At 48.8% G+C, this 19,574-nt stretch overlaps 2 protein-coding genes across 3 annotated transcripts in view; one reads left to right on the top strand and one right to left on the bottom strand.

The window, feature by feature from the left end:
- Positions 1 to 19,574, bottom strand: part of LOC149334515 (uncharacterized) — a 90,450-nt gene that overhangs the window by 8,683 nt on the left and 62,193 nt on the right. The gene's annotated exons all lie outside the window — the stretch shown is intronic.
- LOC149334516 (uncharacterized) lies at positions 6,004 to 16,521 on the top strand. Its single transcript, XM_089555146.1, has 5 exons — positions 6,004 to 6,113; positions 6,188 to 6,338; positions 7,808 to 7,979; positions 11,607 to 11,731; positions 14,026 to 16,521. Exons 2-5 carry the CDS (start codon positions 6,291 to 6,293, stop codon positions 14,110 to 14,112), a joined length of 432 nt encoding a protein of 143 aa, XP_089411272.1. The 5' UTR covers positions 6,004 to 6,113; positions 6,188 to 6,290; the 3' UTR covers positions 14,113 to 16,521.

The following is a 19,574-nucleotide window of genomic DNA, read 5'->3' as shown; positions in this document are numbered from 1 at the left end:
GTCGTTGCGAAACTCCGACGCCTGCCGCTCACGCTACGGCAACAGGTATCGGTAGAGATACAACGCCTGCTGGCCAAAGATATAATTGAACCTGTCGACGCATCGGAGTGGATTTCACCGATCGTTGTCGTGAGGAAGAAGGACGGTTCAATTAGGTTGTGTGTGGACCTACGTGAAGTGAACAAGGCAGTAATTGCCGATGCTTTTCCTCTTCCGCATACAGAGGAATTACTTCATGAACTAGCTGGAGGAACGTGCTTCTCAAAGCTCGACTTAGCGTCGGCATACCACCAGCTAGAACTGACTCCGGAAAGTCGGGGACTAACCACCTTTATCACACACGAAGGATTGTTTCGTTTTAAGAGAGTGTGTTTTGGCCTTGCATCTGCCCCTTCAGCCTTTCAGAGAATGATGCAGCATATTTTGAAAGATTGTAAAGGCGTACTTTGTTACATTGATGATGTGATTGTGTGGGGCAAGACACGAGAGGAGCACCACAAGAATCTACACCAGGTGCTAAAACTCATTGGTGATTCAGGTTTGAAGCTCAACCAGAAATGCACATTTGCTGTTTCAGAACTGTCCTTTTTAGGGCATACGGTGAGCTCAAAAGGGCTCACACCATTGCAGTCTAAGGTTGACGCTGTTGTCAAAGTGCCTGCTCCTCACGATGTTGCCACTTTGAGGTCATTTTTGGGTCTCGCTGGTTACTATGCTCGGTTTGTGCCGCGATTTGCTGATCTCGTCGAGCCGCTTAGAAGGCTCCTGCGGTCTGGTCAACAGTTCACGTGGGATGATGAGGCTGAGCGTAGCTTCCAGCTTGTTAAGACAGCTTTGTCTTCAAGCCCAGTCATACAAATGTTTAACCCAGACCTTGATGTAATTGTTACGACAGATGCTTCTGATAAGGGTCTGGGAGCCGTTCTTCAGCAACGCGATGGTACGCACGGTGGCCTTCGCATCACGTGCCCTGACTCCTGCTGAGCGGAAGTACTCCACTGGGGAACGGGAGGCCCTTGCTTGTCTCTTTGCGTGCGAGCGCTGGCACGTCTACTTGTGGGGTAGAAAATTTTTGTTACGTACGGATCACCAGGCACTGGTGACGTTACTTTCAGCTGCCGGTACAGGACGCCGACCTTTGCGTATATCCAGATGGTCAGCTCGACTTTTGTATTATAACTTCGACATAGAGTACCAAAAGGGATCGCAAAATGTCGTGGCCGATGCGCTTTCACGCCTACCCCTTGACTGTGATTCGCAGCAGACGATGCTGGAAGAAATTGTGTCCGTTGTATCAGAGTGCCTAACAAAGGAACGGCTGCAGGTGGCCACTGCTGCAGACAGCACACTGCAACAGGTTCTTGTGCACGTGGTACATAGAAAAGCTTTGCCAGCAGAAGTAATGCCGTACTTTAACGTGCGGGAAGAGCTTTCTTTCGTTGACGGCCTTTTGATGCGCGGCGAGCAGGTAGTTGTTCCGAGTGAATTAACGTCGCTCCTGGCTGGTTTTGCGCACGAAGGTCACCCAGGAATTGTGAGGACGAAGCAGAGACTACGTGATCTTTACTGTTGGCCGCGTTTGAATAAACAGGTAGAAGAAGCAATTCATTTCTGTCATATCTGCCAGGCCGCGGACAAGTCCGCTAAACCGTCGTTTGCACCGTTGCAGCCGGTGAAGTTTACAGCGCTACCATGGCAGAAGTTAGCAATGGATATAGTGGGACCGATTGACTGGGCCCCTTCAAACTGTAGGTACCTGATATCGCTGATCGATTATCATTCCAAGTGGCCTGAGGTTGCCTTTTCATCTACAGTAACGTCACAGAGTGTAATCGATTTATTTCAGACTGTGTTCAGCCGAGAAGGCTATCCGGAAGAAATTGTCACAGATAATGGGCCTGTTGTGACTGTACTTCGGACCACGTGGGCCCGATCAAGCAGCTACCGTGAACATTCATCGAGGCCGACAACCCCGCGACGGCGGTGGGAAGTGGGATGCTTGGAATGCCCCTCCGAGCCTCAGCGGATTAGTGTAGCAGGAATTTCAAGGGCCATTGTCAGCAGTAACCCCAGCGAAATTCCTTGAGCGGATTAGTGTAGCAGGAATGCCGGAGGTATTGTCCGAGCGACCACAGCGGAGATGACCACTATAGCGGCGAAAGCCGGGGACGCGCCGGAGGTATTGTCCGAGCGACCACAGAGGAGGCTACGTGCCGGCGCCGGTCACGCTGGCGGATAATTGAAGAATTCTGTGGCCCCGACTCGCGTTCTGGGCAATCGGCGGGGAAGCAAGTTCATTCACCTGCTGGACAACTTCGGGAGATTCCTTTCCCGCAGGGCTGGATGAGTCGGCATCTCCTCTCATCGACCCAGCTGCGACAGTGTGGAAAAGCTCGCACCTGCCCAGCCGTCCCCTTCGGTCCATCCGATTGGACAGTGCTCGTCGACCATTATTCCCCAGCCAGGGATCTGGGGAAACCGAACGATATTTAACTCGGCCGTGAGTGTGGCCGAGAGAAGCCTGCTAGCTCCAGTCGACTACGGTTGACGAAGACGTTCCCCTTCCACTGAGAGCCATTCTCAGTCCCGCTCTATGTAAATAATGTAAATACAGTTTTCCTTCACTTCCCCTACTCCCCGTCTCCGGCCCACGTTTCCTTCCTCCTTCGGCACTGCGGCGGTGATCCTGGACCCGATGCCTGGTGGGACACGCTACTAGCACGGCGAAACATATCAGGCCTCAGTTTAGATCGCAAATGTTTGAAACATTCTTGAGAGAGAGGGGTATTGCGCATCGTTGTTCTTCTCTGTACTATCCACAGGGAAACGGCGCGATTGAACGTTTTAATCGCGTGCTGAAAGATTTCATACAGGTTGCCCGATTGGAACAACGGCCCCTCCAGGCTGCTGTGGTTGACTATCTCGGCATATATAGGTCCACGCCGCATGCGACAACGGGTGTGTCGCCAGCTAAGTTGCCCCACGGGCGTCCGCCAAGGACAAGACTCAATACAGTGGGTTTGCTGACAAGAGAGGGTGCCCATGCCGGTTCGAATAAAAATGTTCCTGGTAGGGTTAAGGCGAAGCAGATGTATGCAAAACAGTATACGGACAAGAGGCGAGGTGCGAAAAGACCAGCCTTTAGAGTAGGGGACTTCGTTCGTGTACGCAAGGCAGCAAACGGTGGGAAAGCGGCGGCAAATTACATGGGACCTTTCAAGATTGTCGGCAGAAAAGGCAAAAATAGCTTTTTGATGAGCGACGGTCGTTGCTGGAACGCGTCTAAACTAGTTAGGGTTCCCTGCAATCAATCGCAGACAATAGAACAATGGGCATGGGAATTGCCTCATCACTACTCGGGTACCGCTGGGCCTGAAAGCCGCGCAGGCGCTGAACAGGGTGAATTGTTGCGATTGCCGGAAACAAGGGCTGAAGTTAATGAAGAAGTGCTTGCTCCTTTAGAGGATTCGATGGAGCAACCTTTGCGTCGAAGCACTAGGGTACGCCGACCTGTAGAAAGATTTGGGTTTTCTTTACCTGAACAACAAGTGTTTAGTTCGTGCTATTTTGGTTGTTGTAAATTAATATGTTGTATTTTCAAGCGGGAGGCGATGTTGTATCCTTCTTTCTTGTTTCAGTTTCGTTTCTTTCAGTGTACATATCGTCATCGTCATTCAATATGATTTCCTATATAAGTGGCTTCACTGTGACGAATAAAGAAGAGTGTTTTTGCATACTGCGCTTGCGTGGTTCCGTGTCATCCGTCTGGTCTGAATCAGACACCACAGTGTGTAATGGAGCGATGTATAAGTGTCGACGCCCTGGGTGTATTCGTGGCGTCTGAGTGAGCAGATGTGTAGCTAGGAAGCGTGGCAGGGCTACGTGTGTCCTGAAGGAGAAGGATGTGGGGCGTGCGAAGTGTGGGGAGGAGGAGTTGGAGGGGTGCGCGCTTGCCCCAGAAGCGGCGGCAGTTCCACTGCAGAATTGATAAGGAATTAGGAGGTAGCCCCGCCATACTGGAGTTTTGGTGGGGTGAGGATAGGTGGGTTGGTTGGGGAATTCTATGGGGTAGGTGGGCGGGTTTGATGTGGCAGACTTGAGGTGTAGCGAGGGAAGGGCCTGCTCTATTGTTTGGAGGCGGGCGTCGTACTGTGCAAGGCTAATCTCTAGGGTGTGCACCATGCGCGTAAATGCCGCTTCAATTTGTTGCTCGAAGCGTTGGGAGAGGTGGTCGATGAGGTGATTAAATTTTGCCTCTGCACGCGCGTCCATGTACGCGAGCTTAGCGTCCAGGCGGGCCTCGAGCGATGTAAGGTCGGTCTGAGTAACGGGTGGTGGCTCTGTTGTCCATTTTTTCGTGGGTGGTGGTGAGGGTGGGATTGGGAGACGGACTCCTCCATGTTTTCTGTTGATGTTTGTGGTAGTGGAGAGTGTTGTGTGGGAGGTACGGTTGGCGGAAGCTGTGGAAGGATGGAGGTGGGGGTCTTGATAAGAAAGGTAAGACGACTCACCTCGTCTCGCAGGGCCTGGAGCTCCCGGTCACGGATATCGACCTGTGTGGGCGGGGGGGGGGGGGTCGGGGGCTTGCTGGCATTGTTGGTTCTTCTTGCGACTCTGTCCAGCCAGGAGGGTTGCCTAGGCTGCTGGTCTTGGCGGCGACGAGACGATGATCGAGAGTTGCTGGAGCGACGGACGCTGGTGCGGTCCGCGTCTCGGTCCGTTATGCGGGAGGTGTGCTGTTGAGGTGAGGCGGGCGGTGAACGGCGTCCCCTGCCTTTACATCTTCTGGTACCCGTAATGTGGGCGCCTCCACATAGTATGCAGGCTGGGGTGCATGTCGGGGTGTCCTCTCGGGGGTGGGGGACGCCACATCTTGGGCAGTTGTGCGTGCGCTGAAGCGAGCACACATCCGCGCGGTGTCCTGGTTGACGACAGTTGGTGCAGGCGTCCAGGTGTCCTCTGTACGGGGTGTAGGTGTGGAGACCGCCTCTGTAGGAGATGGTTCGAGGCACAGGACCCCCCCCCCCCCCCTCGGAAGGTGATGAGTATCGAACGGGTCTGTCCGATGTGACGGGCATCAATGATGGGGGCCCTAGGGTTGCCCGCCATGAGGTCTTCTAGAAGCTGTGTGGGGGTATCCTCCCAGTAGGCGTTAGTGATTACACCTCGTGCTGCACCATCCGGGGGGGGGGGGGTGATATAGGCGCTGACGGCATAGGCTTTGTTTCTAATGGAGAGTTCCGTGATGGCGACCAGGCGGAGCGCGTCGGCTTGGTGAGGGGTGCTCATGGTGCAGGTGTTGTTGATGGGGTGAATGCGCAACTGGGTGGCGTCTGGGTCTTGGAGGTGCTTGTCCGCAGCTATCAAGGCGAGGCGGAGCTGGCGCGGTGGAAGGTCGGTTAAAGAAAGGCCTCCGTTCGAGCGGAAGACAATCTTGTAATCGCCCGCAGGTAATGGTGGCTGGCGTTGCGACCTTTGCGCCGCTCGCAACTGGGACGCTTGGTGTATAGTATGTGCAGGGGTGGTATTCTGCCGGTGTCGCCTTTTGCGACATGTCGCATATGGGCGGGGCCTAAAAAAGTGCTTACAGTTGCTCGAAGAAACGGGAAAAGCCGCCGGCACTTTCGTCTGCGGTGCATTCATTCACTCCGAGAAGCGACAATTTACCACTGCTGATTCACTAGCAGCAATAGTTTCGTATCTTTGATTAGTAGTTGTTAATTACAGCAGAGATGATTATTTTTTATTTAAAGCAACATAATGTTCATACTACAGTGAATTAGTGTTTACAATGCAAGATTGATGGCACTTATTTCAATTTATCATTTGTTTTACGAACGCGAGTGCGGTTTAAGCCGTGGAGAAAATGGCGCTTTCATGTCGGTGTCTGAAACATATGATTGACAACACGTAGGTGTTAAAGTTCAGTTGTATGCTTGTAAAAGTCGTCACATTGCTTTAAATCCTCTTTGGCTTGTGCGGACACTTTCGTTGCACTAACGGGCATTAAAACGCCTTGAAGGGTCATGTAGCCGCGCGCGCAAGCGCTGCCAAGGCCATCTCGTCGCAGCGGGCAGCGTCTGCGCTTCGTCGTCTGTTTACGACGGTGCAAAGTAAGTTCGCATGGCGAGCGCCACCCCGGCTCAGCAGACGGTAGTTATACTTATCGTGTTAAACTTGTTTGCAGGTATGGACGGTTATGGACTGCAATTGTTTTTGGCGTGGGACATCTCGTGCCAAGGTCATCTCGGCGCAACACGCGATGTCGCGCTACGTCGTGCGTTACATCGATGAAAAGTCAATTTCGGGTGACAAGCTGCATCCTGACTGAGCAGAAGGTACTAATGATTGCCGTATTAACCATTCTGCATGCACAAAGGTGTGTATTAGAGCTGTGCTTTTTGTGTACAATAACCTTCTTCAGTGAGGGAGGGAATAATTTGCTTTCTACCACAATCCCTGTAAAATTATATGGTGTTATGCAGCCTAGCTTGCAGACGATTACTAAACATCGTTCAAAGGCGCCATGGCTTCACGGGCAAGTACATCTCAAATTACGCGGCAGCAGGAAGAGATTCTACTAAATTTTCTAGAGACCAACCCCCGTCTCGCAACAGCGGGGGGCGATTTGGATCCAAATTTTACAGTTGCAGAAAGGAATCGGTTGTGGTGCAGGCTGGCCGAGCTGCTAAATGCGGAAGGCCCGCCTGTCAGGTCAGTGAAGGAGTGGCGCCTATGGTATACAAAATATGCCAGCCGCGCGAGGCGGGATGCTGGCTGGTTTTCCAGCGAAATGGGGTGAGTACTGGTGCATATGTAACCGCTCAATGATTCCGTCGGTCGTTTGAAATGGTTGTGGTGACGCTTATCGCAGGGGTACTGGCGGTGGCCGGTTAGCGGGGCCCCGTGGTCGCCTCCTGGCCATCATTGGGCGATCGTTCGCGCCCAAGAGGCGGGCGCCTTTTATGGCCGCAGCAAGCGAGGGAAGCGTAAGTTCAGGTTTTATTTCGGAGAGCTTTGATCACAGTGGTGAATATATGTGCCTAGGAACAGGTGTGATGAAAACCGAAAAATTGCAATTTAATAGGGGCAGTCAGAAGTCGCGTAGTCTGTACATTTTGTTTTGTATCAGCGAATGTACTTATGCAACTGCTTGATATCCATACAGTAGAGGGCAGAACCCCAAAAAAGCAGTATGCATCAGTGCATGGTTTTTCTGAGAAAAGCACTGCAGAATTGAGTGCTGCGGAAGTAGGCACATTGATGCATAGCAGTGAGCCCACTACAGCTATTTTGAAATGCGAGCAACAGTGCGTAGAAAGGACAAAGGAATGTTTGTTGCAAGAGATGACTGTGGCATCGATAAGGCAATTTATTTTGCTACGTGCTTGGGAGGTTGTCTAGCCTAGCACTAACTTGACACAGAATAAAAAAAACTACTTGAAAGGGGGGCGGAAGAGAGTGAGAAGTGGAAGTATGTATGCTACAACTGTGACGCCAAGAAGCATACACGAGATGGCAGCGAAGCATGAACGCACAGATTGTGTTGGGCTCCGATAAAATGCAATACCATAAAAGGAATCCTTCACCAGAGTACAAAGATGAGAGTACCTTGAGGGTGGGGAAAAAAAACAGACACCAAATTATGCGACATAGACAGAGTGTGGTCCATTTTCATAAGCTGAAAGTGTTCTGCCAGCACATTTGTAGCGCGGTAACTGCTCCTAACATTAACTAAATGGTAACAACTGCTCCTTTGCTTTTGTAAATTGTCTTTAAATGTTTTACTTTTTTGTTGTTTGCACAGAGTGATGGTAGTGTGCCTGTGGCCGCTGCTAATGGTTGCGGCCCAGTAGGCACAGACGCTGTGGCAGCCCCTCCCACTGCTGCTAGTGCGTGTGCCTCGGCTGCAGTGGCCGCAGGTAGCAGTGGGGTGTCCAGCCGTCCTGAGATGCACTCTGGCAGGAGTGCTGTCAGTCGTAAGTAATGTCATCATTCTGGCATGTTAATTACACATTTCGCAACAGTTCCTCGTATGTGTTCTCAACTTTGTAAGTGTGTAGTGCTGTGTGTACAACCTGAAGCTATGTACAACAAGTCGTTTGCACGCTTTTGCAAGTCGTTTGCGCATGACCAAAAGTCACCTTCTGCGACATTGAACTGTGTGGGAAAATCTGAAGTTTTTATTTGTATACTACCTGCATGTGTGTTGTTTGCTATATTAATCAGTTGTTTCAGTGAATGAGCATTTATTGTCTGCTGCGAGTAAGTTTCGATAACAGTTAATATGGTTGCAAAGTGTCCACATGTTCGGAATGTATGAAGCACTTCTGAAGTACCAGTGGTCATGGCAGTATAGCCTTAGACAGACTGTGGCAGTACAGTAGGAACAAAAACAATCATATTTAGTAACTGTAGCATCATGGGGCCAGTGACAACAAAGTGAGACAGGGCTGTGATAACACACGGCTGCGTTGGGATTCATAGACCCACCAAGATGTGCTTGCAAGCATGAGGGAAGTTAGGGAAAAACTAGACGGGACACCTAAAGTCGGCCTTAACGGTATGACTTGATTGCATTGAAGGGTCATGTCAGCAAAGTGCGATGCTATGTGTTCATCACCTCACCTGGGTTCTGCCGACATGCTCACATATGCGGGAGTGGTAATTGTTTGCTTTTTTTCATACATTGCGGGGAGTTTTCATATCACTTCTGGTGCAGTCGTATGGCGGTTAAGAGATGTGCTACTGCCCGGCAGGGGGCTGTTTGAAGCACAGGCACTGGTGGGGCTTCCGAGGGGTAGGTTGTCCTTTTCAAGCAACCTGTCACGACCTGTCATTAATTTAAGAGCCACTTGCAATTGTGTGGAGGTTGCCACCTGTAGCGGTGTGCAGGTTGTGCTGACAATACCACGTGAAGTGCGTGGCAGGTCGGCCACCTGCTTTTACGCTCACAGTGGCGACAGCACGGACATGGCGTTTTCTTCAGAACAGGACCCTTAATGCTATCATCATTGCCTTTAAATGCAGAGTCTTCGTTCCATGCTGTCATCATATTGTCAACAGTTTGGGAACCTAGGTTGACCTGCAATGCACATGGCAACTAGGCTGAAACGCTGGCAGGGATGGTGTTAAAAAGTGTGACCTATGAACTGCACTGCTATTGTTTTGAGCAGATGATGACTGCCAGCCATGAGGCAATTTCCAACGTTTTGACGGAAGTTCTATGTACCATGATATTAGGACATAATGGGGGCTTCACAGGCGTGAGTTCTGCACATTTTGTCAGTCGTTGCCGAGTGTGGCATTGCTTTCTGGTAGTCCACAGCAGTGCAGTTCTGGGTATATATCTCACAGATATAAGCTGGAGGTCATTAATTGAAAAGAGTGCTATGCTGCCTTATACAGGTTTATCTCTGCATATGAGAGAAGGAAATCTCGTGATCCTCATTGCCTAATAGACTGGCACATGTTAACAGATGTGGTATTTATTGGGTCGGTCTGTATTATGTGCGAAACAAAATGTTGCAGGTAACGCTGACATCTTATCCGTTTCATCACAGTCTTTGCAAGAAAATTTCCTAATCAGGCTCAACACTGACTAACCTTTCATTTTTCCTTGCGAAACACAGGCTTACTCACTCGAACCAGTTCCCGAATCAGTTCGTGTACAAAATCAAGGAAGTACTCAGTGCAAGCAATCAATTTTGGTAGCACATGATTGCGCTGTGGCATTGTAGGGTGCAGCTTCTGATGCCGCATTTTTTTATGTGTGTGTTCTTATGGTAACACAAACTGTTTCATTGGGCAGGCAGGAATGGCTGCATCCTGCAAAATATGGTCTTGTGTTTGAGGCAAGTGATGAGGGGGGGGGGGGGGGGGCGTTCAGCAATTTAAAACAGCCTCGAAGGACACAGCCATACACGTTTTGTGCAGGCGTAAATCAACATGTAGGCTCCCTTTTAAAGACAGCCAATGCGTATTACTATCTCCTGTAGCAGGGCATTTCGGAAGAGCTAAAGCATGGTACTGAAATGCAAACAGTGTGGCTCTCAGGTGCAGATCTTTGAAACCAAGATGGATTGTCTACTATTACAATTTTAAGGGGTAAAGAAATGTTAATCGATGCTACTATGGGGCCAACATAAACGTCGGTTACCGCTCTGTGCGGGCATATCTGGTTTCAAGATGTTATGTGAGCTGGGAAACTAGCTGGCACTTGCGCCCTTTTGCGAATGTTCACACATTTTTTGTGATCTGCGGTAATGGTTTTGTTTCCAGTACAGTGGTGCATGGTGGACAGTTATGCTTCTGCCTTAAGTGGGCAAGATTATGCACAAAAGAAGTTAGAGATGTCGGGCTTGCCGTACTTGCTAGCATACTTTCTTATTGTAAACAATGGTTTAGACATTGATATAGATGAATAACCCTGTGACATTAACATACAAAACTGGCAAATAAAATATAAAATAATGTATTCCTGACGCTGTTTTAGTTCCAGTTTGAGCACTTTATTGATGCCTGCAGGGAGTAATTGGGACTTAGGCCGTGTGAGGCATGAAACGAACAGTGGTGGAACTACTCATACATCCTTTGATGCCATTCCAGCTGTCACCGCACGCGGGTGTTAGAGCTGTAGTGATTTGAGAGTATGCAGCAGCGTTTCTTTGTGCAATTTATAATGCCTCATGTGACCTAAATGCCAGCTGCATATCGCAGTCACCATTCAGTTGAAGACACCGAAATATTGTGTAGTGAAACTAGTGAAAATGTAGTGAAACGTTTTTGTGACATTCTTGCCTTTCCACTTTCTATACTAAATCGATTTTGTGACAAAGTAGCTTGTTATCATTTCTCATTGCCATATGAAACCCTGATACCTTGCACTATGTATCCTGCCTGACAAGTGTAGGCACACTGCACGGCTTTTGGCAGACATAAGCTTGCTTAAAGAACTCTTTTTGCCGAAGCGATGGAAATTATTGTCTCAATACTATGTAAGGGCCAAAACCAGAGGGATGTGCAGTAGGGCTCAACAACAAGCACCATACGCGATGTGCATTTTTCTGAGGGGGTTTCGGAAGTGAAACGTGACGGCATGAAGCAAGTGGCCAACTTGAAAGTGCGATAAAGTAATGAACAAATGCCGCAAGTAGCGGTAGCATGTCCTCAGCCTCACATAAAAGAGAACATGAAACGTATGTTACTTGTTTTGTACAGTAGAATGTGAACTTTTCCTTTTTCCTCCAAGGTCATAACTGAGTTGAAAATTGTGTACACAGCAGTTTATTTTCAAGTCTGTATTAAATTTATTGCTGATGGCAATTTTGTTTGGCATGGAAGATAAACACTATGTGTTCACTCTGTGAACCCCAGCAGAACATGGCAAGCCTCAACAGATGATTTATGTTGATCAGAAAAGGGGACTACTGCATGCTTTGAAGTTGTTACTGTGTACAAAGTCAGTGTCTCGTAATGCCTCCCAGTGTGATGATTGTGCAGCGCTTGGTGCAGCTTACGTGTACCTGTTGCCCGTAACCGGCTGCGTGGTATTAGGTTGCGAAGTAGTGTCACTGATTGCTGGTTTATCTTTCCTCCTGCTGCAGGACCTCCACCAGTGCGGAGGAGAAGCCCCCTCCTGCAGAGGGCAGTGGGGGACGGAGCACGGCGGGTGGAAGTGGCTGAGGCAACCAACGCGATACTGACCGAGCTTTTGCAAGAAACCCGAATGGTATGTATCTGCGGGTTTGCCAAGGAATGTCTGTATTACATTTCTTATTTCAAAGCGGTGTTTTTTTGGTGTAAAATCGGAAGTCATTTAGAGGCAAATGAACAGCCTTTTCAATTCATTGCTTACTTCCACGCGCAAAATGGGGGCCTGGACACTACCTGTGCAGCACAGTGAGCTTAACTCTTTCCTTACCACGGCACTAGGCGTCGATCGCTGCTGAGTAAGCGCGAATTTTAATAATACCACTGCGCCCTGGACTTGTGGTGCCATCTCGGTGATTGTATACAAAGTAGAGTTTCCGTTTCTGCACGGTTCACATTTTTACTGCGTGGCGGCGATTTTTAAAGGGCGCGCGGGTGCGAAGGTTGACGCGCACTTGAGCGGAGTGATGTCGTCGACATCCAAAACCGCGCGCGCTCGAAAGATCGCAGTTTTGCTCGATCCCGACGACCCGGCAAGTGATCTTTTAGACTCATCGAGCACAGATGACTCGGACATCGATGTCGTGTCGTCGGAGTTCAGCTCAGTTACTCATTTAGAAAGTTTGCAGTGAATTTCATTAATTATTTGTGATTGCTAATTTTTATTACCCAATTTGTTATTACTGTATTTCTTTCGGAATGTGCTTTTGTACTGTGCATTTAACACGCGCGTTTTGGTATATAGTATTGTGCTATAAGCTAATCTTTTCCTTGAAAAAAAAAATTAAGTAGGACCAATCAAGAACTTGAATATTTCACTATGCGTCTTGTAATTTTTCCTAACTCAAAGAGTACTGAGTGTATGGGTATCATTTTATAACGAAATGTTGCCTATTGATATACCCACAATCTGTATGTTATGGAATTACGGTAAAAAAATTTTTGCCAGAGATATTTCTCCTTATTCAGCAACTTTTTGCATTTTTTTGTTTTTTTGTTCATGAATATTTTTTATGTAAATCAATTTTTTTGTATTTCTTACAAATAAATACTGCTTGAAAGCACGTTCATTTACCTTAACTTTTATGTACCGCATGGCACTGTACATTTAGTAGCTGTTGCACAAAGAATTCGTAACTAAACCATACAAAAAACAGCCAATTTCCCCGTGGTAAGGAAAGAGTTAAGAGGATGAGATATCTGCTACTGAAAGACAACGCTTGTGAAGAATGTCTGTGCTAGCATTTGAAACAGCTACGTAATTACCAACTAAAGGTGCAGCCGCTTTCAGACTTGTCTGTAGGGCACAGCGATAGCGCATGCATACGTGGTGATGTTACCTGTGGTAGAAGTGCAAATTGTCCTCAGTAATAATTGCTTCAGAAAATAGACAGACAGTGTCCAATGGAAAAGGCCACAGGTCCTTGTTTGGCAGCATCCGAAGAAGTGCTGTATGTCCCCACTCACTGCTATGTCACTGTAAGATGAATTAACTGGTTTGACGCAGAATTTAAAGAGAGCTTTGCATACTTCTCCTACAGGCGTGATGCAATGAGTTGTTTGTATCGTGTGGCATTCTTCGTAAACAGTTGCGCTCCATTCAAACACACTATGAAAGTTGTTTGATGTCAGCTGGTTTGTGCATACAGAGAAGGTACTACTTGCGAACCATAAGCGGTGACACGGTGCAGAATGATGCCAAAGAACTGAACAACAGGTAAAATTACTTATGGAACACAATAATGCTTATGTGGATGTAAGGTCTGGGATAACTGTTTGCTGAAATGACGCCTGTCGAGGGCATTGCAAGGTTGCCTTTTGTAATATACATGTGTGTGCCTTCTTTTGAGTCACACCACCAACTGAGATGTGTACACTGATGTGTGTGGTGCGTGCCATGTAGTCAGAAATAAGTGTAGTCACATATAGGAGAGCAACGTTGCCGTGCAACATTGGTTGTGAAAAGTATCTCATAATATAACACGACTGGTAAACACCTGCCTACGCATCAGATTTTGTGCCGAATGCTGTTCATGTAAAGATTTGTGCACACACTTTACAAGGTTGCACTGGGTGCATTGTGACCATGACAAATAAAAATTATTTTTTTGAGCACAATGCAATGAAGAACGTAGTACAAATGGGCCACTGAAATGAATAGATTCAGTAAGGAACACTGCATAAGCAAACAGAAATGCAATACCGGTGTTACCTGACGTCAAGCAGTGCACACTTTAGGTGACGGCTTCGTAAACACTGTACACGTGAACCGCATGTTCTTTTGCAATAGTAGGCTGCAAATATTTAACCTTGAGGTACAACATCCAGTCATGTGTATACTGATACTGAGGTCATTGTTGCTTTTTCTCGCAGATGCGGCAATGCCAGGAGAGAATAGCCGCATCATTAGAGCAGCTTGTGCTCGCGGATGCAACGCAAAAAAGGCAGGAGCCTCAGTGAGCATTTCATTCTGTGACAAGCCAGCCGGTGCTGTATTTTTTGTTTATTTATTTTGTTGTACTTATGTTCTTACATGACAAAGCTTACATGCTGCGTAGTTCATTTTTTGATTGCTTCCTTCTTGTTCCTAGTTCATGTATTGTTGCTTATTTTTTTGACAACCCAGCCAGGGCTGTATTTTTTGTTGCATTCATTTTGTTGTATTTACGTTCGAAGGTGACAAAGCATACATGCTGCATAGTTGATTTTTTATTGCTTCCTGCTTCTTCCTAGTTCATGTACTGTTTTCTATTTTTTGTCAACCCAGCCGGTGCTGTGTTTTTGTTGCATTTATTTTGTTCTATTTACGTTCTAACGTGACAAAACATACATGCTGCGTTGTTCAGTTTTTGATTGCTTCCTGCTTGTTCCTAGTTCATATATTGTTTCTTAGGCATGTTAACTTATTTATCGGTCATTTCGTGTTTTACGCTGAAAAGCCACCCCTGAGGTGGACGTTTCATGTTATTACTTTCCGTTTTCAAGAGACACTTCTGTGGCATGTTCGTTTAGTGTTTGTTTTTAAGTGTGAAAAACTTGACGCTCCCATTTTCAGCTAACTTTACCTGATATTGTTCGAGTGCGCGGAAAACTGTCGCAGAAAGTTAGCAAAGTTTTCTCTCGCAACAAGTACACAGCACAACAAGTACTGTTCTGTCTTTAGGGGCTCAACACATTTCTAAGCACCATCAGTGAAAGCAGTACACCTTCGTTGCCGTATGTTTCACACTACTCGGCCATCACCGCATCCCCTTTTACATGTTTACAGTGGTGTCCTCATTTTGGTGAAGAATACTTCATCTCGGACAAGTTGTGTAGTGTGTTTCAGGCCTCAGATGTGATAGACAGAAGCACTCGTTTCTTCGTGCACACCTGGTTGTTTTCACAGCTTATGCTTTGCTAAGCCTCCAAGTGCTGTTGTGGAAATCTCATTCATGTGCACATTGCACAGCACTGAAGCACGCACACAGAAAGTATGCCTCCGATGGCTGCAGTGTTTGTCTGCATGCGTGCCACTGCTGAAGAAGTTTGCAACTACCCAATGGTGGTGTGTTTATGCCATGACCACAGAAGTGTACCTATGGAGCACATTATTGAACAGCAATGCTGTAATGCTGGGAACAAAACGTTAGAGATATGGAAATTAAAAACGCAGAAAAAGAACAAAATGTGCTTCGCCCGCGAACCGCTGCGTCTGCTTTTACCTCACCTCACGTGGCATGCTGCCACCCACTGTGATTGCGGCCTGACGTTTGGCTAAACAGGTGTTGTAATGCGACATTACTTGGCTCCATCTCCAAACACTGCGTCGTTACCGCACAAACTCGTCGCCTTGGTGTGTGTCAGAAACGCAGGCTGCAAAGAACATCGCCCCCCCCCCCCACCTCTTGGAGCAGTCAGCCATTGCAAGGCAGGCGTAGGTCGAGAAAGGCTAGTGTCTTTCGCATTGATTGAAACCACATCTGGAGGTACCCCTCATCCTCTCTGCATTGACTGTGCAGTGCCCTCTCAGATGGATCACACACTGTACTGTGGTCAGGATACAGGCGGCTGAGCCCTTTCGTCGCCTGCACTGGATTGTGGTTGCCATCCCACAGACTTCACATGATACGCATACACAGTGGATTGCGTGCTTTGTGAGAAATGCTGCAAAGTACGATGTCAACAGTCATGGCTGCTCGATTTCCTGACTTTGGCACTGTAGCAGTAAATGTGGGTCATAGAGTTATGCACATCCGGAATGAAATCGTTCCGGCGGCACAGCAAACCTTGCCTGGAGGCACCAGTTCACTGCAGACAAATTTCACATCAACACAAAGCAGAGAAATGTGTGAGGTCAACTACTGCAGCGAAACAGCGTTCGTCCTGCCAAATCTGCGACGTCAAGGCAACGGCACTGTCAACGACAATTATAAATGATTCCTACATTTATGCGTCGTAAGAATTGTTTGCAAGCCCCCATAATGTATTCGAGTGCTCACTGATGTTTGCAATCCTGTATACAATCAGTCCTCTGTTTCTCGCATCATCTCATGAGGTGACCAGGGGGGAATCTTTCACACTTGGTGTAATATAGCAAATGTCCAACACTTGTTTCTGGAAGGAAGACTGACATACATAATGTCCGAACTGACACCCGGGTTCGAACCCAACCGCGGCGGCCGCGTTTCGATGGAGGCGAAACGCAAAAGGCGCCCGTGTGCTGTGCTATGCCAGTGCACGTTACAGATCCCCAGGTGGTCGAAATTTCCGGAGACCTCCACTTGGCCACCTCTTTCTTCTTTCACTCCCACCTTACCCCCTTGCCGACAGATACTGGGCCATTCCTTTCTTCAAAAAGCTATTTACCTCTCTCTGGCTGTATTATTACATGACTGTTGTGTCCCCTTATTGCTTTTGTGTGTGTGCGCCCCCGCATCCTCCTCTTAACGACCACTCGCATCCTCCTCCTAACGACCACTCGCATCCTCCTCCTAACGACCACTTGCCCCTCGTCGCACGCTGTCGACAGATGCCCCCCCATGGTGCGCCCCCGCATCCTCCTCCTGTTTTGGGAAGCCACTCCCTCCCGTGGACGCTTCTCCGCTCCCTCCTTTCTTCGGGCGGCCAGTTCGGCTCCTGCCTCGGTCGACGCTGGTCGCACCCTCATCGGCTTTAAATAAACGAAGTCTTAAAGTACCGTGTGCGTCTTTCGCTGCATTGAACACAGCGACCGGACACGACAGTGGCGACGAGAAAGTGGATTCGACCCGCGCTACGCAACGCTATTGACAAGCCATGGCTACGCGAGGGTTTCCCAATCAGATACCAGAGTTCAACGGCTCATCGTGGTCATCGTGGGTTGGACGCCTTCAGTTCTACTTTGAAGCTAACAACATCACAGACCCAGCCTTGAAGAGGGCCAACCTGCTGACGCTGTGCGGGGAGCAGACCTACGATACTGTCTGCGCCCTTATTCAGCCAAGCACACCAGTTGCAGTGTCTTACGACGACATCGTAAAAGCGCTGCAAAAGCACTACGACCCAAGGCCATCCGAGGTCTACAGCCGGGCTCGCTTCCAACGACGAGATCAACTGGGAGGAGAAACTGTGAGCGCCTACGTAGCCGCGCTCAAGAAGCTCGCTGCCGACTGCAATTTTGGAACGCTGTCGACAACAGCTACCGGGCAGGAGGGAGACGCAGCTTCTTCTGCTAACACCACCATGCTTCCCTTGGACGTGATGTTACGCGACAGATTTGTGTGCGGACTGAGTGACGAGTCACTGCAGCAGCGCCTGTTCGCTGAGAAGGACCTCACATTCAGCAAAGCTTACGACATCGCCGTTCGAGCGGAGAGCGCCGGTCACCAGCAGAGAGGGATTCGCCGGAACACCGAGCCGGTACACCAGACAAGCAACCAGGTGCGCAAGCCTTCTGTTGTTGTAAAATCGGTCAAAAAGGCACAACGCTGCTGGCGGTGTGACGACCAACACAACCCCCAGGGATGTCGATTCCAGTCAGCCACGTGTAATTTTTGCCACAAGCGAGGGCATATCGAAAGAGCATGCATTACGAAACGGAGACTTGCCAAGATAAAGTCACCTTCCCAGCCTAATCACAGCGTCAACGCCTCAGAGAATACGCCGCTATCTGATCTCCATGGAGCAACATCAGCAACACCATCTGTGTTGTACGACCTGAACACCATGAATCTCGGCACGCGACCGAAGATTTTTACAGAAGTAAGCGTACATCACCAGCTGATTAAGTTCGAGGTGGACTCCGGCGCAGCCTGTACTCTGATCAGTGAGGACACGTTCCGAACTTCATGGCCATCTGACGCACCCGCCCTGCAACAAGACGACACGCACCTGCGAACGTGGTCAGGACAGAATCTGCCACTATTGGGCTCTGCCAACGTGCAGGTTAACTACAACGGCCAGACCCATACGCTACCTCTGCTTGTTGTGAAGGGCACAGGATCAAGCCTTCTAGGGAGAAACTGGTTTTCTCCACTAGGCGTGATGATATGCGGCATGCACCAGACGCCGAGCCAGAACATGGTTGAGCAACTGCAAGAGAAATACGAAAGAGTATTCTCGGAAGAGATTCCAGGAAACGAAGGGCCCCCGGTCACACTGGAGTTGTTGGACAACGCGCAACCCAAATTTCTGAAGGCCAGGCCGGTGCCGTTTGCTCTCCGAGATTCAGTTGAAAAAGAGTTGGACAAACTGGAGCAGCAAGGTGTCATCGAGCCGACGCAGCATTCAGAATGGGCCACACCACTTGTCGTAGTTCGCAAGAAGAACGGAACCATACGCCTCTGCGGAGACTACCGGAGCACCGTCAATCTTGCGACTAAAGCGTCCTCTTACCCGCTACCGACACCTGAAGAAGTATTCAGTGTACTACGTGGCGCAAGAGTCTTCAGCACATTGGACCTCACCCAGGCGTATCAGCAGCTGAAGGTGAGCGAGTCAACTGCTGAATTATTGGCAATTAACACACTGAAAGGCTTGTACAAAGTCAAGCGACTGCCTTTTGGCGTAGCTGCAACCCCGGCCATATTTCAAAAATTCATGGAGACAGTGCTTCAGGGCATCCCAGGAGTTTGTGTCTACCTTGACGATGTCATCATCAGTGGCACTTCCACTGAAGAGCATGCAGTGCGCCTAGAGCTCGTTCTCGAAAGGCTAGCAAACGCTAATTTGTGCATAAGCAAATCGAAGTGCTGTTTTGCGGTGCCAGAGGTGCAATTTCTGGGACACCGAATTGATGCGGAAGGCATTCACCCTACCGAGGACAAAGTGCGAGCGATCACAGAAGCACGAGCTCCAACAAACAAGCAGGAGCTACAGGCTTTTCTCGGACTCTTGACGTTCTACGACCGGTTCTTGGAACAAAGAGCTACCGTGGCCAACGACTTATACCAACTCCTTCGGAAAGATGTGACATGGACATGGTCGCCACGCCATCAGCAGTCATTCGATGCCCTGAAAGACCTGATTCGAAGATGTACAGTCCTCCGCCACTACGACGAAAGGAAGCCTCTGCTTTTGGCTTGCGACGCATCACCGTACGGAGTCGGCGCGGTTCTATCGCAAACTGACGAGCAAGGAAGGGAAGCTCCCATCGCCTTCGCCTCACGTACGTTGTCGCAAGCAGAACGCAACTACGCGCAACTTGACAAAGAAGGGCTAGCCATCGTCTACGCGGCGACACATTTTCACCAGTACATTGCCGGCCGGAAGGTGACCTTTATAACCGATCACCGACCGCTATTGGGCATTCTGGGACCACAAAGGCCTATGCCACCAACTTTGTCTCCGCGAATGACACGTTGGTGCATCAAACTCTCAGCGTACGACTACGCTCTGGTCTACCGCAATGGGAGTAAACATCAAAACGCCGATGCGCTAAGCCGTCTGCCACTAGACGCAAC

The sequence above is a fragment of the Amblyomma mixtum genome, chromosome 8, assembly GCF_055824585.1.
Source record: "Amblyomma mixtum isolate Tamu chromosome 8, ASM5582458v1, whole genome shotgun sequence".
Taxonomy (NCBI): domain Eukaryota; kingdom Metazoa; phylum Arthropoda; class Arachnida; order Ixodida; family Ixodidae; genus Amblyomma; species Amblyomma mixtum.
Note: the sequence above shows the minus strand (reverse complement) of the source record. Positions and strands in the feature narration are given on the sequence as shown.

Bases quoted from the DNA above. Each gene is read 5' to 3' on its own strand.
- LOC149334516 (XM_089555146.1), top strand. From the start codon at position 6,291: ATGAAAAGTCAATTTCGGGTGACAAGCTGCATCCTGACTGAGCAGAAG. The intron at 6,339-7,807 runs GTACTAATGATT...TTGTTTGCACAG, and splicing joins GCATCCTGACTGAGCAGAAG to AGTGATGGTAGTGTGCCTGT. The intron at 7,980-11,606 runs GTAAGTAATGTC...CTCCTGCTGCAG, and splicing joins TGGCAGGAGTGCTGTCAGTC to GACCTCCACCAGTGCGGAGG.